The 21773-nt window shown below is 52.7% G+C and overlaps 1 protein-coding gene across 2 annotated transcripts in view; it reads right to left on the bottom strand.

Annotated features, from left to right (window-relative positions):
* MSI1 (musashi RNA binding protein 1) overlaps positions 1–19417 on the bottom strand; it is a 30795-nt gene extending 11378 nt beyond the window's left edge. For both annotated transcript variants that reach the window (XM_064169016.1, XM_064169017.1), the window contains exons 1-7: positions 19334–19417; positions 19025–19065; positions 18818–18899; positions 18620–18704; positions 13968–14009; positions 12187–12279; positions 1434–1482 (exon numbers count right to left, since the gene is read on the bottom strand). In XM_064169016.1, the coding sequence (XP_064025086.1) occupies positions 1434–1482; positions 12187–12279; positions 13968–14009; positions 18620–18704; positions 18818–18899; positions 19025–19065; positions 19334–19392 (451 nt within the window). In that variant the 5' untranslated portion in view covers positions 19393–19417. The remainder of the gene's footprint in view (positions 1–1433; positions 1483–12186; positions 12280–13967; positions 14010–18619; positions 18705–18817; positions 18900–19024; positions 19066–19333) is intronic.
* Between the last annotated feature and the right edge of the window lie 2356 nt (positions 19418–21773).

Here is a 21773-nt window from a genome sequence, read left to right as displayed (position 1 = left end):
AGTGTGTTCCTGGCCCCGGCCCACCTCACACCTCCTTTCTCTCACCAACCCCTTTCCTGACAGTTTTGGCAAAGACCAGTTTGAGTGGGCAGACTAAACTCCTCTCAGCTGACTGCAGCCGCTTCCGGAAAACTGAGGCAGGTGGGAGGATGTCTTTAAGCCTGCCTTACAAGCAAGATGGGATTAAGCAGAGCTTTCCGTTTTCCAGAACTGGCCAATTCCATGGTGCTTTAAAATAACTTTTGAAAACAGATGAGGATCTGCTGCCAAGAACCCTACATTTTCTCCATACTGCCAGAAAAGTCTCTACTTAAACTCCTCCATCTGTCTGTGCTCAGGTACAGTTTCACACTCAACAACCTCAAGCAGAATTGCTTGAGAGTTCAAAAACAAAACTGATGCTGACACAGTCCTGAGCTCCATCAGACCCCCATCAGGACTGCTGCACCCTGGACAGAGCCTCTTACTGCCCACATGGCGCTGGCAGCTCTCCCTGCTCCTTCTGAAACACCCAGCTTTTTAATTAGGCTAGTAATTGGGAGGGATTCATGGAGGAACAGGGGTTAACACCTCTTGGCTTTTAAGATGAAGCTGGAACATCCAGGCCAGGCAATCAGAGTAGATTTAATGGCTTTAGAAAAAAAAGCAAAAACCTGAAGGGCACACAGTGTAACAAGAGCAGAAGGGAGTGTTCCTTTGCTGATCTGGGGGCAGAGGTGCTTGGAAGTGCTTCAAACAACACACAGACGTGAGAGTGGCCCAGCCCCAGTAACGGGGCTGTTACTGGCCCTGATTTGGAAGAGGCCAAAGCTAAGTTTGAAGGTTAAGTTGTTGCCAGTAAATGTCTGGGCTAGTGCAATGCTAGTGCGGAGCTCTGCCACATGAGCAGGGAATGGGCGTGAAGACTCACCAGCAAAGCAGGAGGCAGGGACACCCACAGCAGGCTGAGTCCAGATAGTGCAGATACTACAGCCTTGCTTCCATCCTGAAACCAGACTCCTGCCAGCAGGACTCGGGTAAGAAAAGGTGACCTGGGAGCACAAGTGGGCTCTGGGCCGAGGAAGGGGTGAGGAGCAGGCACTCTTCAGGCTCTCGTGTCAGCTTTCCCAGAGCTCAGATTACTTGGGACAAGGTAAGACACACACTGCAGGCTGGAGCCACGGAGGTAAGTGGGCAAGGGAGGGGGCCCTCTCCTCTCACATATCTGCAACTCGGCGAGTTTACAGCACAGGAAACGCACTGGACAAAAGCTCTCTGTGCTGCAAGGGATGCTGGTAAAGGATGCAGATGCAAAAGATGGGGCAACTGGAGGCTAGATAAAGAGCAGCTGCAACTCGCATCCCCTGCTGCTGGAATACTAACCCCTCCAAGGAAGGAGGCAAACCCTCTCCTCCTCCACAAACCATCTCCTACAGCTAGAAGACAGCTCTCACCTCGGTGTCGGTTGGTTGTCTTGTCGAACATCAACATTGCGTCATCCACCTGCAAAGCGAAGGGCTCCGATCAGATTATTGCTGTTGCCAAGAGCATCCACTGACAACTGCAGAGAGCTTCCTGGCCCTCCTGTCCCCAAGAAGGAAACATGCATACGCACACACACCCTCCGCACAACACACACCAGCTACCACACCAGGCCCTTCCCCAAGCCATGACCAGCACAGTTCCCCCACCAGCCCATCTCGGGGCAGGTGCAGCCTTGCTGAGCTCCCTCGGCCCGGCCCCTGGCAGCAAGCGACCCCGATTGTTTGCCTGCGGCTCCAGCCGGGGGGCAAGGAGCAGGGAAAGCATTGTTCCCAAATCCCGGCCTCAAAGCAGCGGAGAATTTAGGGGAGGGAGGAGGGAAGCAAAGCTGGGGATGGGAGAGGAATAAGGGGCCTCCCAGCGACAGGGGAAGCAGAGGCCTCAGACAACAGAGCCTGCCTGGGAAAGCTGGGAAGTGCCCCTGCCCCCACCCTAGAGGAGCCTTTCCTCTAAGTGAGGTTTCCCACTGCTGGAGGCTGTAATTAGAGCAAATTTACTGCAAGGACTGAGCAGGGCTGCCTTCCCGGGGGGGAGGGGCGGCCGGGCCCCATCCCCCAGCCGGCCCGGGGCTGCTCTCCTCCGCGGCCAGCACATCACCGCCTGCTGCCACTATTCCCGCATCTCCCCGCGGGTGCAGCCTCCTATGAGCCAGAACCGCTCTGCTGGCCAGGCCGAGCAGGGTTAAAAAAATACACTTCAATCCCCTCCGTGTAAGCCCCAGTGTAAACCTGTCCCACTGACCCATCCCTCCTCTCTAATACCACTGCTTTAATCCGATTATAAAACTGGACGTGCAAGTGCTCAGGGGAGGCAGCAGCAGACTCCGGCCAGCAGCTACCCTGGCCCTCCTCCTCCATGTAAGACACATGTTCCTCGTACAGTGAACCCCATGCACCCTCAACTCCGCAGGATTGCTCTCTTGCCTCATCCCCAAAAACCCTATGTATTGCTGCCTTCTTTAGAACAGACTACCAGTGAGGGCACAGTGCTGCCCATACCACGGCATGAGCCCACAGCCTCAACCAGAGAATGAAGAGGGCTCTGAGCCTCAGCCCCCCACGACTACATGGGTCATGTGCCGCCACCTCTGTGCCACGAGGATGGAAGGAGAGATCATATTTGGTGCCCTTGGGCTTGTCCAACACATACACCCTGCAAGACTGAGAGGTGACAACAGAAAACCCGGCTGCAGTTCCTCCAGCATTCTTCCTGTCCTAGCTCTTCCTCAGCCAAGTCAACAAAGAAACGTGCCAGGCACTCAGTCAAAGCCATGGGGAATGTAAGGCTTCACACAGACCTGAAGCAATTTCTCAGCAGCTTCCCAAGACACAGTCAAGTAGCTAAAAGCTGGTGGCAGTTCATCATGCTGCCATTCCCCATCATTGCTCACTCCTGCCTCAGCACCATTTTCCTTCATGGTGCCATCACAAGTGAGATGTGCTGGAAGGAAGCCTGACATGGCTTCAAAATATTTCAGGTTCTAGTGTCTGATTGGTTCATTTCTTAAGATAGATCCATTCCTCCATCCAGTTCTCCAAAAGGCAAGCACATAGCTGTCCTCTCCCCCACTGAACACGGGGAAAATGCAGTGTCAACAGCACTCTGTAGCAGTGACACTCCCTAAGACTTCAGCTCAGGTAGCTGAAGCCCACAAACCCATCACAATGGGAGAGAGGCATGAGAAAGGAAAACCCTATGGGGACAGGCACAGCACAGCTACTGACTTGGTCTGTCCAAGCAGCCCCAGCAATAACCTGTTTTTCACAGAGCCCAGAAAGCAGGAGCAGAGCCCAGCACACATCCACACAAAACCACCTCACTGCAACCACATCCTGGGCAACGGATGTGCGTTCCTGTGGTGCTTGAGCACTGTGTGCCGGGAGAAGAGCAACAGCCTTCCTCTGCCTGAACCTTTTCCTGTGTTTCTGCTGGTGCTTTAAGATCAAGTGCCTGCCCAGCACCTCAAGACACCTTGTGAAAATGCATTTACAACAACACCCACTATTAGAAAAGTGTTTCCTTCCACGAGCTACACCTGAGATGGATAGATACGTGTATATATGCATCAGATGTGAAACAGTCTAACCCCTCTCTCTCAATTCTAGGGTGCAAACTGTGTATAGCTACAACTAGTGGGTTTTATTGTCAACAAAACCTATACATGAGCATCTCCCTGTCTCCCTCCCAAGTAAGAGAGGAGTTGGGTGGTCTCAGACAGTATGCAGCCAGTGCCCTGAAGTAAAGCAGGGCCCTGCAACCTGGGGAAGTACAGAATCGTTTGGGGTGGAACAGACCTCCAAGATCATCTAGTTCCAAGCTCCATGCCATGAGTCACTTTGCACTAGATCGGGTTGCTCAAAGCCCCATCTGATTTGGCCCTGAAGCAGTGTTGCAGTCTACAAAGGCCAGCAGGATGGGCTGCAGACCTTCTGCGAAGAAAGGCCTCACCTGTGTCCACAAGAAGCAGCCATTTCCATCACCCCGCCCTGGAGATCCAGCCTCACATTAGATCCCTGCCAGCTGCTGCCCTGGTCTGGAGCTAAGGGAGGGGATGGGGACCTTCGCGGGGCTCCCTGAAGCCCAGCACCACCCAAACACCCGGGCAGATCCTCACAGGAAGCGTTGACCGCTGATGGCATCGAGGTACCATGACCGGCTCCTAGCCCGACAGGGGTGTATCGACCGCGCAGCCACAACCAGGTGTGAATGGCAGCCCCCGGCGGGCAGCTATTGTGGCGGCGAAGCGCCGCGCCGGGCTCTTCCCGGCTGGGCCGCGCCGGGCCCCAACAAAGGCGGCCGCCGGCGGGGCCGTCACCACGGCAACGCGGCCGCCAATGGCAGCTGCCGCCCGGATTAGCGCCGCGCACAAAGCCGCCCTGCTGCGCCGGGCCCGCGCCCGCCTCGCCAGCGGCGGCGCCCTCACACGGACTGCGGCCGGACGGGGCCGGCGGGAGGGCAGCAGCTACCGCCCGCCACGGCACAGAAATCGGCACAACCTAACCGCTGCCACGGCACAGCACCGCCACACACCGAGTATTGGCGCAGCCAGACCCCTCCTGCACCGGCTCTGTCCCGCTCCTGGCCCTGCCGCCATCTTGCCTCATGCCCCTTTGAGAGGCAGCGGGCCAGGGCCGTGAGGGGCAGCAGGGACGCGGAGGTGTGGTGCTGCTCGGACACACGGCCAGGAGCGGGGCCTGGGCCCTCCAGCCAGACAGCGATGGAGGCATGTGCCCTCTCCAGCAAGCCCCCAATGGCAACAACTGGATGTGGAAGCGTGTGGAAAACAGCACTTAGCAGATCCAGAGACATGCCCAAGTTCATTTGTAATAGGGCGTGGAAATAACCTATGATCAAAACTACTTTAACAACAGTTTTTCTGGTGGGTGAATCGTCTTCCACCCCATTCTCTCTCTCTCCCTCTGCCACCACCCCCCCTTAAATAAATATTTGTTTCAATTCTTTAAACACAGTCAAAAAAGCAGATCCCCTTACTGGAAAACTGTTTACCTTAGTGGTCAAGGCTGTTTCCCAGGGAACTTTTTAACGTGCTGGGTTCAGGCTGCAGTTATCCAACATTTGAGGTTAGAAGTTCAAGGTTTGGTTAATTTTGAGGAATTTTGCCCTTCTTAGTGTTTAGCCATGGCAGTCAAAGCCATCAGAGAAAAGAGAGGGGGTCCCAAAAGCTCATGTTCACCCTCCCCAGGGAAGCCTACCACAGAAGGTTATTTCCCTGGATGTACCTGGCAGTTCAGAGGCAGGTACCACACCTCTGAGCCTGACACCCAAGGTGATGGCTAACATCACCTCCTCTGAACTGTGTTTCCAGTGGCTCTCCCTAGCTTTTGGAGGCCGAGTGGGAGTAGAAGAAAGATGAAAGCTTTGACTCAGTGGAGATAACACATTCAGAAAGTCAGAAAAGGCTTGTCCCTGGGAATCCTCTTGTCTCAAACTGCACCAGGGCAGGTTAAGGCTGGACATTAGGAAGAAATTGTTCACAGAAAGAGTGATTGGCATTGGAATGGGCTGCCTGGGGAGGTGGTGGAGTCCCCATCCCTGGAGATATTTAAAAGGAGGCTGGATGAGGCACTTAGTGCCATGGGTTAGCTAATTAGAAGGGTTAGGTGATAGGTTGGACTCGATGATCCTAGAGGTCTTTTCCAACCTGGTTAATTCTGTGGTTTTTCACTGCTGAGACCTCCAGCGGGAGGGCAGCAAGCGGCACCTTCCCGAGAGGAGCAAACAGGCCCTTCTCAGCTCAGCACCGGGTTTTGATGAGAGCAGTCTGGTGGTGACAGGAGACAAAAGGGCGAACAGAGACTCCACCAAAGCAGCCCTCAGCCTAGGCAGCACATTCAGGTGCACAGCTATGAGGAGTACAATCCACCTGGCCTTGACCAAAAGGCCTTATTGTTTTCAGTGGCTAAGTCCCACTCTAGTATTCAGTCGTCCTGAGACAGTCACAGGCGTCTGAAAAAGAGGAAGCCAATGACAGCCTCTGGCATATTTAAATAATAATAATAAAAACTTTCAAGAGAAGTTCGATGAGAGATGTTGGTGCCCCTGCACATAGATAGATCCTAAAGAAAGCTCTAAGTCTCAAGCAAAGGCTTTGCAGAGATAGGCATCTTCTACCTGAACAGCGACTAAAGATTGCTCAGCCCGTCCTAGAAAGAACCATGACAACATAGCTGTAGTAAAATTGGGCAGAATTACAACTGCTGAGACAGCTTCAACAGGGGAAATACAAACCAAATTACCTAGAAACCACTTGGCCATCCTGTCAAGAGAGGGCATAAACAACCCTGTGAGCTTCTCTCAGCTGCTCAAACAGGACTGTGTGACTGTGGGGAGGAAGATGAACCAACCCAGAGCCCAGCTCCCGGGAGCAGGCATGCTGCACCTTATCCTGCTCTGTACAGCTATTCCCAAAACTCTGAGAACAAGACTCAGACAAGGGACAGAGCCTGCTCCGTGCCACAGGTGAGCAGCGCAGCCTGTCCAGGTGTTCCTGCCCGCTCCTGCACTGCACCACGGGCACCTGGCAAATATCAAATGAACCACTGAATACCTGAATGACCATTAGTGCTACTGCATTTTTGGCTATCTGCCTACCAGATGCGGAGCACAGAGAACCCTTTGTTCCAGAGGCATTGTTACCAGAAGCCAAACTGCCTACTGCCACAAGAGAGGTGATCAGATTCCCCTTCTCCTCCCCTCCCCATCTGTTCATTGCAACCACGTTATGCGTGAGAATTTGCATAAATTGGCCTCTGATCTGCAGAGGAAAATCCAAAAATCCAGTTTGGAAATCCACAGCAGGTTGACAAGAAGCTTTGATCCCCAAAAATTTCCAGAGAGCAGCAGATTAAGGATTAATTAATTAACATTATCCTGATCCAAAGCAAGGGAAATCATGCCCACTGTAAGCACAGAACAGGTCTTCCTTTGAGAGAAATTCCCTGTCAGTATCTAAAGGTTCCCCAATTAGCAAGCAGGGAAAGCCCATTTCATATACCCAAGTCAGCCACACCATTTCCTGGCAGGTGTACATGAATATGCATTCGTGCCAGCCACACAAACCCTCATCACATCCAGCACCTTGGATATTGTGTTTTTTTCCTGGCTGGGACAGTACCCAAGTCATTGCCCAAGTGAGATCTCAGAACCTGTCCTAGGCAAATGGTCCTGAATTTGGTCTGAGTATTAGATGGCAGCCTAAAGGTCAAAATCATCCTCAGACCTCAGCAGATCTTCTTCCTTGTTTGCTTCCAGGGTATTTTTAGAGAGCAGATCTCTCTCTGGGCACGATCTGCCTCACAGAGAGGCTGAGCTTTCGTGACCGACTCATCCACACATGCAGATTACCTGCAGGCCCAGGGAGAGAGTCAGACTCTGTTTTTAAACACTTCTGGAGCACCCTTGGAGCCACAACTGATTAGTAACTCATGCAAAGATGTCACTGTGAATATATTTCTTTTACTTCTGCTTCGTAAATGTGCAGAAGTGAAGCAAAACCCCTATGAGTTCAAATACCTGAATTGGGTCTGGACCCCTCATTTCTAGTTTCTGAACTGATCAACTTCTAATGACAAAAAGGAGACTGGCTGCACCAAGTCACAGCAGAGGTCCACCTTGCCCAATACCCTCCCCAAGATATCAACAACACCCACCACTGGAAGAACACAAAGACAAGGCAAGGAAGGATATGATGACAAATCCCAGAATGGAATCATGCAATCAATTTGGTTGGAAAAGACCTTGAAGATCAAACTCAGCCATTACCTAACTCTACCAACACTACCAACTCCGGTGCTAAGCCATGTCCTTTACCACTGCATCTTGTATTTCATCATCTTCCAAGCTATTTGTCATTTGGGGGTTTCCTGAAGTCTAGAGGGTGTCTGTGTACTTAAAAGACCTTCCATGAATTTGTCTGATCATTCGGAGTCTATGCAAATTTTAGCAATCACATCCTAGGGCAAAGATTTCACATCTCAGATAAGCTCCACAACAAAGGATCTTGTTCAGAGCCTCCTATCTTGCAACTTTTAAAACTTTCTTCAGTGTAAAACTTTATCAGACCAACCCTTCAAAAAGAAATGGATTATCTGAAATGTTCAGTCACGATATGAAACCAATAACCTCACTTCCAAGATCAGAAACCAAATGGTCCAAAGGGATTTCTCTGGTGGACAACTGCCTTTCCCCTAAAATAATAATGCAGAACATGTTCACACATGTTTAAGTAGAGGAGGAAGCTGGGACTTGAGCTCCTCTGAAGCATCCTCATACATGTTGAGCAGAGGACTAGCTATGCCTGAGGTGGTAGGTGCAAGATAATCTTCCTCCTCTCTGTTTCAGGTTTCAGTGAGGGTGGTAGCCTGCCTCTAGAGAGGCTGTTGAAATACTTCCTTTTCCAGTCCGAAGATCTCCAACATGTCCAACTTAAGCCAAGACACTTGGCTACACATACTGTGAATGCAATTCTTTCCAGGACTTCTGTCCTGCAACTGTGAAAATAATCTCCCTTAGAAAACATGTCCGTGGCTTTAGCTTGCATCTCAGAGAGATTAGAGTTTTGGAGCCAGAAGTGTTTCCTAGCAATCCCGCTATGTTCAAAGCCTTAGCAACTGCACCTGACAAACCATAGCCAGCTTGAGAGCACTTCTCAGTCTGATTGTACTAAAAAAAACCCAAACCCTTTGTGTTTTCTTCCTCAGGAAAACAACAGCCCATATTTTTCATTCAGAGTTTTGGAAAGAAAAAGGAGGGAAAAAAAAGTGATTCCTCTTTGAAGTAGAGAAATTCACACTGCATTTGGGATCCTCTTTGAAGCTTCACCTTTTGTGCCTATTAAAACCAAGCATTTTGATATGAAGACCAGGATGCCAGTCTCTCCCCTTCTTCCCTTATCCCTAAGTAATACTCATGGATTTCCCCTTCATACATTTTAATTTCTCTTTTGCCACTTCTGGTTTACAAGGCTGAGAGGTTTGGGGATCCAGCAAGGAAAGAAAAGAAGACAAGAAATAGGGAGAGTAAGCAGAAACGCCAAAATGAAAACAGTGAGACTTAGGGAACCTTATTTTAGTAAATGGGAACCTACTTCATCTCCAGTCCAACCAAACTGCCATTTTTTGCTGCTGCTGACCCAAAATGCACTGACATTAGCTGCCTTGGTAAACTTGCAAACTGCAGCTCACGGATTTGGACTGCAGAGAACATTATGATAATCTAATTTGACCTCGTCTGTTCTGCAGGCCATAGCACTTCCTCTCAGAACTCTACAGCATGTGCAGGCTGTCTGGACTAAAATGTAGTTTCCAAAAAGCATCTACTGTAATTTAGAGGCCTTAAGTGGTGGCAAATCTAACACACACTTAGGCTTGCGGCCTGAAGATAACCTTCACACAAACCCCATTCAGCAATCTGCACTCCATTGTCTTCAAAAGCAGAGGACAGTCTCTCCCTGATGCTCAGATCCACACTGAGCTTGCTACTGGATTCACAAAGACTGTCTAAAAAAAAATCACCTCTGGGAACCTGGTTCCTTGATCTTAAGGAATCAAGACAGGATGACTTGGTACTCCTTACTCTCTCCTCTCTAGATCCTAAGCATCTCCATGCCTTTCTGGACAGGCAGGAGGAAGGAGGAGTGAGTTTTCTCCTGTTAGATCCAAGAAAAGTGTGGGGCCACTTAGAATAAGAGGAAACAGACAAAACCATTTCCTCATTCTGTCAGTCCTCCAAGGAAATGCTTTAAAAGAATATCCATAATAATTCCTTCTCACACAGTCCCAATCCAGTTCCAGATGTAGCACTGGTACAAATGACTTGGAAAATATTTTTTTTCAGACAAACATTTCAAAATGAGGATGACTGAAGCTTTACCACCTCTCAGGTAAAGATGCCATAACTTGTGGAGAGAACAGCTCTAAAGAAGGGATCCTAGAAGACCTCTGAAATCTAGGAGGCCCCAGAGCATCACAAACACCAAAAGAGCCTGTGTACCAAAATCATGTTCTGCATGAGTCACATCTGACATTGAGGGCAACAAGTTTTTCTTATCCCTAGAAACCACAGATCAGCAGATTCAGAGCTCAGAAACCCAGAGCTGATGGCCTTAGAGGCTTTCCTCTGAAATATGCTTTCCCACTGATCCTGCCCATCAGCCATATGGAGTTACCCTCCACAGAGAACTTCTCAGGAAACAATTCTCCTGGCCTTCAGTGAATGATCTGAGAGTTAGCCTAAGGAGATGGGTGTGGAGCAGGAAGGATGAGCTTTGAGGAGTCTCTTCTCAGCTGTAATGAAAATTGTCCTGAAAATGGGAGAGTCAATCTCACCATCTTTGACCTCTCCCCATGGAGACTCCCCAAAACCAAGAGGCCAGCTGTCCCAACCTCGTACAGATTGAGGGCCAGATGTTGTCCAGGATGCTGCTTCTTCAGAGGCAAATTGCACTGAGCTATGCAGACCTCTCCCTCCTGCCCAGTCCCAAGAAAACAATCTGACACAACCAGTTCTTGCCGGACTCCTGACATCAGGATACCTTCCAGCACATGACCACTGAATAAGAGGAACACAACAGCAGAAAACCCCAAAACAACTGGAGACTGCTCAGACTAGAGCACTAACTGCTTGTAAAGCAAGTGCTGCATGGCATGCTTCTCCTTCAAATGAGCTCAGCTACGGTTAAAAGGCGATTACGCCCAAAACATTTTCTTCTATCAAACACATCCATCAGCAGAACTGAAGCCCATGCAAGTCAAGCTAACAACCTTCAGACTACACAGACATCACCATCTTTAGTGGTGATGCCTTCTGTTGCACTATAGAAGAAGTCTTAGGGTCACAAAAGAGTTTACTTATTTCCAACAGAAAAATTGTAGCACAGAGCTAACAACTACCAGCCATGACAACATCTGACTGCTTTTGCTGTTGCCACTTCCTCTTAGCATTGAACAGAAATACACAGGAGCCCCACGTTGCAGCCACGATAGTATTCCAGGACATGCAGTTTTGACTTCAGCAAATGAACAAAGATACAGAGCAAACACCTGTTCCAGACCTCCTGCCCAAAAGTTGCTGTGATATGTCAAAATTAGTTACAAAACTTCCTTTCACCAATTAATATACCTTTCACAGGATCTTTCAGATGAAAATCAACACCAAAGCATTCATTCTTGACACTGTGGCTCCCATGGTTCTTCCCTCCATATCCATGATGCTATCTTAGCGAAATCAGTGCCAGGCAAACTATGCTCTTTCCACCCCTAGCCAGGCAGGAGGATCCCAAGAGCTGAAGAATCCAACATTTTCTGACCCTAATAGCAAATCCACGCACAACACCATCAACAGCAGTGCAACAGTCACTGTGCCCTGTCCCAGATATGACCATTTGGGTACAAAAAAAGAGTCTTGGGATCCTTCAGTCTAATACTATCAAGACTGCCTCTGCGGATGCTCATATACAACTGACAGGGGACTGAAAGGCCAAGACTTAGCCCTTTTCTAGCCTTTGATTCAGTCCCAACTCACAGTTTGCACACCTGGCTGCCACTGATCACAGCACAAGAAACTTCCACCCACAGAAACCCACCCTTCCCTGAGCCATCAGCTGGCACAGAAGAGCCAGGCCAACATAAGGGACAGCCATGATGACAGATTTTCTTCAAGCATTCAAAACTAACAACACCACTTGCCCAAGACTCAGCGTGAGAAGTTTCAGGACCAAAAGGCTTGTTTTAAATAAAGGATTACCAAAATATCAGTCACAAGGCTTTGAGTTACAGGTTTGATGCTGCAGCCACTCTGTCAGGAGTGCCTGCAAACCTCCCTCCAGCATTTGAACAGAACACAAATCCATGACCTACACAAGCGTTATGGACAGGGAAAAATTGGGAAACCAAGGAAATCCCTTAGCCCAGGTCCTACCAACTCCAGGCACAAGCACACTCTTTGTTTCAAATCACCACAGGGCAAGGAGTCACTGGCTGTAGCCCCTAACAAAGCTAAGACAGTCATTCAGTATCTGTAACTGACCTTCAATCTGCTTAATGCTGTGCAAAAGACTTACAAGCTCCTAATCCCACCTCCACAGTTCAGAAAACTTTTTTGCCCCACATGCAACAGCTTTGATCCAGCATCACTCCAGAGACTTACCTTCCCAAACTGCTCAAAATATTGTTTCACATCCTCCACAGTAGTGTTCACAGACAGACCACCCACAAATATCTTCTTCGTTCGGGTCACCATCTGGAAAAAGGAAGGACAGGAATTCACCACATAAACCCAGAGTGAGCAGAGAACAAGACTCAGAAGGTCACAAACTGCCCTCTGCTGCTGGGAAGTGCCTGCCCCTTTTGCTGCAGCTGAGCTTCCACCTTCTTGAAGCTCTCTGGCCAAAGCATCCCATGACAAACCTCAGTTCATATTCTCGCCCTCACGCCACCCCATCATGCTTGCCAGCACCCAGCCACCGCCTCCCCTCCTCCTTGGACTTCATATTACCAGCCTCTCCCCTCACTAACCTGCTGCCACTCCCTTGGCACCACCCTGAAGGTGCTAAGGCAACTGTCTCCTCCCCAGCCCTCCAGCACTTCCCGCACTCCTGCCACTTTGCACAGCCAGCCTCCTCCGGGCTCCCCCGGAGATGCTGCTCTGCTTCCCAGAGCAGAGAGATTGGCAGGAGGCCTGCCAGCACTGGGAGGCTTCCCCAGCTTCACCTTTCCTGCTCACAAATTGCAGTGTATCTGGTCGTGCATGGAGGAAGCCTCATTTCACACCCACTGTCCAGTCACTTCAGTGGAGCCAGGTCAACTCTGTTAAATCTCTTTCACCTTTGCAAGAAGGCAAAGATCCCTCTGCCACTTGTCACTCATGCAGCTGGGACAAGAAAGAAAACTCACTACCCTGAGAGGGGCCATTGCTGCCAGGCTGAGGCACACCGACAGCCTTTGAACCAGCTCTCCAGCTGCATCCTCCCTGTAGCTGCTTGGCTACACCCCTGCTCTCAGAGGAACACATGGTCCTAATTACCCCAAGGAGCACAGGGCTAATCCGCAGCAATTCCCTGGCTTGGAGAGCAGCCCATTCTAACACTAAAGCACCTTCTGTCACCAAACTGCTTAATGGAATTAACCCAATTCCTACCATGTGCTTCCTGGCTCCAGTTACTCGGGATACCTGCTCACCAATTGTTCTCAGTGCCTGATCCCCCCCTACTTCCCTCCCGGCACCAGTCTTCTCTTCCCTCTCTGATTCTCAACACTGCTTCTCCCCAGCTTTCTCCCATGACAGCTCTTGGAACAGAGACTCTAAACTTTAAAGCTGCCATCAAAGAGCAAAGTTAAAGAGAGATCTGAAGTCTAAAGACAGTCTCTAGCCTCCTCAGTTAAAAGTTTCTAGCTGCACGCCTGGAAACAGTTCCTGCAACTGTGCATTTTGAAGCCTTTTGGTTTCTTTCTGGTCCAACACCAAACTCCCTCTGCCTTTTCCAGTGCTGAAGCACACAAGGGCATTTCACAACATTAAATCCTTCTCCCACTCCCTGCAATACACCTATTGTACACACACATGCACACGCAGGACCCTCTTCCCACCTGTATCACAGCACAGCATGGGGCTGTCCTCTAAACTTACAGGCACTGGTCACAACCTCAGGAAGCTTCAGTTCACCCTGGGCAGCATTTATTTCATCACCTCTAACTAGTGCATCCTAAAGTATAACTGAGAGGCCTCCCAGTTCCTCCAGCGGCATGCAAGGCCCCAGCACTGCACTGGAAGCCTGACAGGAGCGCAGCACATCACACTGGCAGTGCAGCACAGCAGCTCCTGCTCCAGGTGAGTCCTGAGCAAACATCAGGCAACCTTGCACTAAAGAACAAGATTCACCACCATGACTTTTGGCCTTTGGCATGGCAAGGGCTGCCCACAATGCTTACCTTGGGCTGTGCTCGGCGGGGAAATGCTACCTTCGGGTCAATCTGAAAGAGATGAGATGAAGAACAGATGAATGTGCTTGTGCTGGGCTCCCCCATACACACAGCTGTCTCTGCCCACATGGCACCTTGCTAAAAACCCAAAGGGCCTACACCAGGTGCATAAAATGAAGCTGTTTGCAGACATATTTCCCTCTCAGTGAGGTATAATCCAGGGAGACTACAAGTCCCAGCATGCAGTGGTCTGTCTCTGGCTGAGCACCGGTCAGACGTACACCAGAGCCTGTCACATGCTGGGATTAACGGGCTGGGCTTCACCCTCCCACTTGGCCTGCCCCTGGGTGCCCTGCATCACCAACCTCACATTAAAAAGTGCTGCCTTCTGCCTTTCTGCTCTCCCCCTCTACTCTGCCTGTAAGTACAGAGCTCACCTGGGCAGGAGCAGGACAGAAGAGAGGCAGCACACAAAAAGCCAACCACTTCATCCCACAAAACACAAGGTGAAGAAATAAAAGAGCAGACAGGACGGTAGGAACGAAACCAAGGAGCCCAAAGCCTCTCAGGCTGCAGGGGCTGTGGCCACAGGGCAGCGCGCTGCCCCCCTGCCCAGCCTGCGCCGCACACAATGGCGCGATGCGTCCCCTCCCCGGGCTGAGCCCTCCATTGTGCCTGTTCAGCTTCTCTCTAAACCTGCTGCCGGCCGGAGCTGCTGTCCCCACGCTGCCATCCAGGTGCCGCGCGTTCTGCTGGGCTCAGCAGGGATGAGCGCCTGCCTGCACTGGCCTCACACCACCACAAAAGCCGGGACAGCACTAATGCAGCTGCAAGCCAAACGCCCACGAAGCCTCCTCTCCTCCTCAGCCACCATCTCTTTCTTTACAGCCTATTTTTACAGCAACTCCTGTAAAGTTACATCACGTCAGGGATGATCCAGGCCTACAAATCAGCTTACAAAGACCTGTGGTAAAGGCAGGTCTGGCTCATCCCCGCATTTGGACAGGCTGCAACTGGGAGTGCAGCCCGGAGCATCGTCCCATCAGCCCAGCAGCTCAAACAGCCCAAAAGGAAGCTGCGTTTCTCCAGCTCCTCTCACCGCTTTGTTCAGCTCTCCAGTCTGGCCGCCCTCCCGTCCCACGTCCTTTCACTTGTCACACAGCCCCAGAGCTTGGCCTCCCGGCGCCCTTCCACCAGCTTCTCTCCCTGCCTTCCCCACCTCCATCCTGACTCACAGCCTACAACATAAATAAACTCAGCACGTAAGTAAACAGAGGCAAAAGTGAAGAGCACAAATAAACTCAAAAATAAACCTCCCTCCCCAAGCTCCAATCGCCAGCATATTAGCATACCCTCCAGTGCCTCCCTGGGGCATCTGAACCGTTCCTCCACTCCCCATGCACACACACAACCCCCCCCACCCCGCTTCCTGGCTAGTGCAGACACCCACAGCGAATTCTGAGGACAGGGGACGGCAGGAGACCAGGAGGTTGATGGCAGATAATAAGCAAAAACAATAATCTACTGTCTTTTACTTCTCAGCCAGTGTCATTCAGCTCCTGCCAAGAAGATGCTTTCATACTCAGCAATGCTAAGCTCAGCCTCATTTTCTCATTACCCTGAGTGTGATCAACTGGGCAGAGATAACGTGTCCTCCTGGCTGGAGGGAGCAGGCAGTCATTTCACAAATTCTTCTGCACAACCAGCTATTGTTGCAGGTAGAGGGAGGCCAGGGCGACTGACTGCAGGGGCAGGCCTGGGAACACGCAGAGGGGAGCAAGTTCAGTGCTGGACTCAAGTTACTCAAACTGGACTGTGCCTTGGTGGCTAGAGTCTTTCTCATTAAAGCAAAAGGACTGGTACCTTATTCCCTCATTTCTGGTGTTAAAACAAATAGCCCTGGAGGAGTTGTGTTTCAGTGTCACCCACTGACGTAATGGATCCTTTTTAAAAACCTAGATAGACATCTGCTAAGACTAAGAGCATTCAGAACTGCTCAGACTGTATCCAAAAACACAAAACCTTGAGACCAGGCTGCAGTGAGTAGAAGTCACTTGAGCACAAACTGCTTCCACTTCACCTCACAAGGCTTAGGGGATGAGGAATCCCACTGATGTTGCAGGTGTACCAGTGAGCTGGATGGTTTCTTCAGCAATGCTCTTCAGGCCATCTATGGCAGAGTTTAGTAGCTCAGGTCAGGTAACTCCTGCATTAACCTGACCGCTGTTGGTGCCTCAAAGCAGGGAAAGGGCAGGTAAGGATCTACCAGACTTCAGAACTGGGTTTGTTCATTCATCACACTTCCATGGCTACCTCTGCTCTGTTGCTCTGTGATGCCCAAAAGGCACAGATCACAAAAAAAACACCCAAACAACAAAAACTCAGTAACAACAACAAAGAAACAAGAGGGTGACCCAGCAGCGCCAAGCCTGCTCTTCGCAGAGCACAAAAAGGAGCTCAAGGCAGCAGCCAGCTACAGCTTTACAAAGTCACACAAATCTTTTACCTTGAGACTGCAAAGCCAATTCACATAGCAAGCATATCCATAAATAATCCTGTAGGCTGCTGCTATCTAGCTTAAAAACAAAGAGTAGTCCGAAGAGCACAAGGTTTCCTCAGAGAATTGGGCCAACAGCCCTAGTTAGGGTAGGAAGAACCAGAGTACAACAAAGCAACAAGTTGGGCAAACACTGTCTATAAAGTGCTGCTTGCCAGGAGACACCAAGGCTCAAGAGAAGGCTGTCCTTCAGGACAGGACCTTTTCCTGCAAAGTTCCATAAAACCCTAAATTAAGATTCAGATGAGTTTGTGTCATTTAACCCATGACTCACACCAGAGCCTTTCAGCAGGGCAAAGGTGTATAGAGGCTCAAAGTGGTACAAGATCAACCTCTCACCAGGTAAAACATCCCAAAACATCTGACCCATCTGAAAACCACACTAAATAGAAAGTAAAAAGGAATGGAGGAAAGGATCAAAGTTCCTAACAAAAGAAGGGCCCTGATGAAACTGCCCCCATTCTCTGTGCCGCGCCGACCGAGCGAGCAGAGCAGATGCAGCTGGGAATTTCAATGGCTGGCCGGTCCCCATGCGCTCTGCGCCACGAGGCCCTTCTGTTCTCCTGCCGCCTGTCCACTCCTGCGCTGCCGGTCCCTCCCCGCCCTCCTCGGCTGCAGGGTGGGCTGCAGAGCAGCTTCGCACAGGCAGCAGCAGCAGTTCGCAGGGAAGAATGGAGACCGTCGGTTTCGGTGGACTCCTGGCACCCAAACGCTTTCAGAACTAGTGCTACAGCAGTCATCCATCACTTGCCCTTCCAAGAGGGGCCTATGCCAGCCCACAGACTCATGATGGGACTAGCTGAGCAGACACCGTGTTGACATAGGCTAGTGGGGAAAAAAAAAGCCCTGGGCCCTCCCCTCAAAAGACTTCACCATAACCCTCCCCCAGAGCAAAACTCACTTCACATCACGCCCGAAAAGAGGAAGGCTGGGAGTCCTGGGGACCCAGCCTCGGCCAGGAAGGCTGGGGAAGGTTTCACCAGGAGCTCCCGTGGGGAGGAAGGACCTGTGCACATCAAAGGGAGCGATCCAGGCAGTTAAACAGGAACAGACATAAATCTTGCTGCAACTCACGCTGTAAACCCTAAGAAAGGGGGTCTCGCTCTCCCGCCCTCTGCCTGCTGCCAAGATAAAGGCTAGGATGTCTGAGCCACACGTTGCAAGAAATAAAGTTGCACATTTGGACTCCTCAGCAGCCCGTACCCGGAGCCTCACCCCCTCGCAGCCCCCGCCACTCCCCCATCCCTACCCTCACCTTCACCCCAGGGCAGCAATAAGGAATTCAGGAGAAGGCAAGTCACTAAAACTAAAGAGAAAGGACCTCCCACTCCGACACCTCACCCCTCCCCGCACATCTCCCGTGGGCCACTGACTTACGAAGCTGGACCAGTCACGATACAACGCTGACCCAAGGAGCCAGCGAAATCTTTCTGCTGGCCCAGCCAGGGCTCCTAATCAGCCTTCATTTGCAAGTGAGGGCCAGAGTCACAGCCGCTCTGAGAGGTCAGTGGTGGCCCACATGGGCGGGCGCTGACCACGCTCAGAAACAATAAAATCTCAGATCTCCACGACCGTTACAAAAACTTCACCAGGAGAAAACCACGGGGGAGTCTCTGGGGCACACAGCACAGAGGGGCTCTGCCCAAGGGAGGGTTCAGGCCACCATGGCTGGGGGGGTGGGGCGGGAGCGGGGCCTGGATGCTGGGGAACAGCACCCCTGGGGAGGGAACAGTGCTCAGCAGCAATAAAGGAAAGAGTTGGCTCCCCTCTGCCCAAACACAGACACATCCATTTCCTAGTGTGAGTCCTCGCCCCAAACGCGCTCAAGTGTCCCAGCTCCGAGAGGACCACAATTACTCCCTGGAGAGATCTTAAGATCAACGGACAAGAGAAAAACCATCCTCTAGACTTCGCAGACCTGGGTCAAAGCATGGCAGCTACATTAGCCACCAGTGAGCGGGACACAGAAAGGGCCGATTGATCCGTATCGGGCATCTATAGTTTACAACCTCCAACTGGAAATCAAACATCGCAATAGCCGGCTGCTCCCCGCACCGCCGCTCCACCGGCAAATACACCCCTGAGATGAGAGAAGTCATCTCACCGTCTTGGAGTCCAGTTCATGTCTGGATTGGGCGAGGACCTTGTCGACGCCAGCCTGGTCCATGAACGTGACGAACCCAAAGCCCCTGAGCCCCGCAGCCCGGGCAGGAGAGGGGATGCAGAGAGAAGAGAGAAAGTTGGTTAAAGTGGCGGCCGGGCCGCGGCAGGGGCGAAGGGAGGCGCGGGCCCGGCCTCTCACCTGGATCTCTTTGTCAGCGGGTCCCGCATCACCAGGCACTCCTTCACCTCGCCGAACTGGCTGAAGTACTCCCGCAAGCCCTCTGCAAGCACAGCGCCCACCGTGGGTGTCCCAGCCCAGCCCGGCCCCGCCGCCCCCGGCCGGGTTCGGCCCCGGCCCCGCCACCCCCGGCCCCAGCGGCAGGTGCGGGGCCGCCGCGGCGCTCACCTTGCGTGGTCTGCCAGCTCAGTCCCCCGATGAACATTTTGCTGCGGGAGGAAGGAAAGAGCCGTGAGCGGGGCCGCGCCGGGGGGCCGCGGCGCCCCGCGGGGGTAGCGGCAGCGGCGGCGGCGAGGCCGGGCGGGGAGGGGAGGGCGCGGATCGGCCATGTTGGCAGCGGCACCGCCGCCGCGCCTGCCCGGGCCGGGCGGCCGGGGCCGGGGGGAGGGGGCGGCCGCGGCTGGGGCCGGGGCTAGGACCGGAGTGGGGGGGTGGGGGGGCGATGGGGGTGGCTGGGGGCGGCCACCGCGGAGGTACCAGGGGTCGTGCGGAGAGTCCGGGGAGGCGAGGCCGGGCTGGCTGCCGTCTGTCTCCATTCGGACCTCTTCTCCCTGCGAGGAGCGGCGCCGCACTCCCGGGGCAGATGAGCGCTGGAAAAGGGGCCGGACGGACAGGCCATGCTGCCCCCTCCCCCGACCCCTCTCCGCCGGGCGGGGAGGGAGCGAGGGAGGAGGGCCCGGCGGGCACAACCTGCCCGGCTCCTCCCACCCCCGCCGGCCCGCCGGCCGCCCTGCGCATAAAATCCGCCGGCGGCGCCGGGGCCGAGTACCGGGAGCCGCGCCCGCACCGTGCTGAGGGAGCGCGCTTGGGCACGGTGGCGGCCGCGGGAGCAGCCCGGGAGCCTGCGGTGGCTTTGTGCCCTGGCCACGCCGCCCGCACCTGCCCTGGAGCGGCGGACAAAGGGCAGCGGGTTCAGCCCTGCCGCGGTGGAGCCAGGCCGGATTCGGTGCGCTCGGGGTCTCTGCGGTGGACCCCGGACACCCCCCTCACTCCCCGGTGTCTCACCGCCGCCGAGCGGGCGCAGGCACCGGGAGGGCTAAAGCCGACGCGGGATGGGCCCAGGACTGGCCCTCGTCTCTGTCCTCCTACCGAGGGCGCGACCGAGGCTGCCGTTCTCGTCCAGGTACCCCAGCCGGGCAGCGGGGAGCCTCGGCGCCGATACTCGAAGCGCCTTCCCAGCGCCTCGGCATCTCCGTGGCCCCTCGCAGCCCGCGAGGACGCAGCGGGGGTCAGAAGCTGCCCGGCCTCACCGCTTGCCCGGTCTCCATGGCACTGCCTGGGCTGCACCGGCTGTCGGGCCCCGAGCAAAGCCGCTGCCTGGAGCGCCGCGGCATCGCCGGGTTCGCACGGCCCAGGCTATTCCCGTCTGCCCGCGGCTCAGCCGTGGGGTGCGAGGCTGGCCCTCAGGTCACGGCACAGCTTCTTGGCCGTTCAAACTGATGGAGTCGTGCCAACCTCCAGTCTCTCTTCATTGCCACACAAGTTCATCCACATGCTGATGGCTTCTGGAGCAGGTCTGTGTACTCTCTGCCTCTGCTGTTGGGCAACCCAGCTCGGGTGGCTGGAGGAGCACAGCAAGGAAGAGTTGAAGTGCCTGTGAAGCTCGTCATGAGTGTTGTAGTCTCTCCTGACTGTGCTGTGTATTGTTTTGAGGGAAAGCACTTGCTTTCATCTGTGGCATATGAAAACAGCTCACAAGCCTGACAGTTGCTGTGAACCCCTCTCATTGCAAGAGGGTGTGACAGAGTCCCAGGTACGTGTCACTGTGCTGCCAAGTATTCCCCGTAGGCATCTTCAATCCTTCCAACAACAGACTCCTCTCTAGTCTCTTGCTGCCTAAAGTGCGGTATCGGCAGCTCTCAGGTCGCTGCCATCCTCATCTGACCGTTCTTCCTGTTCTCTCCGAACTGCGTTTCCATGTGCCAATACACCTCATCTCCCTCCTGGAGAGGAACCAGACACCTTTGTTTTAATGACACTTTGCAATGGTATATTTCATTACATGGGCTCAGCCTGTGGCTGCAACGCTGAGTTAAATTCATCTTCTGCCCGTTAGCTCTGCCAAACCACCATTCACCCACTCCATTTCCTGAGCAGGGTGAGTGACACTACCCTGTCTCCTGGCCCTCTAACTAGGCAACACACTTAACACCAGCGACTTGGTTGCCACCTCTGGGCACTGAGATACACAACTTCCCAGCTGTGGCCACATAACAGTCCCAGCTCCCACTGCCACCAGACAAGGCTGAGCTGCTTCTCCAGAGACTTCTGATTCCACAGGGCTGAAGTCACTGCTTTGGGTGGAGGTGCCCTGAGAGGCAGCTGGGCTGGTACTGAAGAGAAATATAAATAGCAACTGCAGAGGTGGTACTGCAGCTGGCAGTGGCAGGGAAGGGCTGCACGACCTGTGGGAGCAGCATTACCGAGGCAGCATCCTGGCCATCTCCCCTTGAACATTCTGAGTAACCAGGAAGGTGGTGACTGTGCTGTCAGAAAGCCACTGCTGCTGCCTCCACTCTGCCCACACTGCCCAGGCTGCTGCACTGCCTCTTGGCATCTGCTCTCTCTGATTTGGATGGCAAATGCTCCAAAGGGTGAACCAACATTTTCAAGTTACCTGGCACAGGTTTTATGCTCCATAATTGTCCAACAGTACTAATGCTTATCAAACACAAGAAAGATAAAAAGAAACAAGATCTTGGCGTTGGACACACTGAAGAATAACGTATTTTGGTTTAGTACCAGTGCATTGCTATAGCTTTAAGTGTGGGTTATTTGGAAGACAGATAAAGTAGGACACTCTGAGGGACACTGTGAAAATGCTTCATTGTATCTTTTGGGGTTTTGTATTATGCTTGGTATTCTATTCTCTTTTTCTCCACCAAAATACTACTGGAGGAGGGAGAACAGGGTCAAT

Source organism: Pogoniulus pusillus, chromosome 30 (genome assembly GCF_015220805.1).
Source record: "Pogoniulus pusillus isolate bPogPus1 chromosome 30, bPogPus1.pri, whole genome shotgun sequence".
In the NCBI taxonomy this organism is placed as follows: Eukaryota; Metazoa; Chordata; class Aves; order Piciformes; family Lybiidae; genus Pogoniulus; species Pogoniulus pusillus.
Note: the sequence above shows the minus strand (reverse complement) of the source record. Positions and strands in the feature narration are given on the sequence as shown.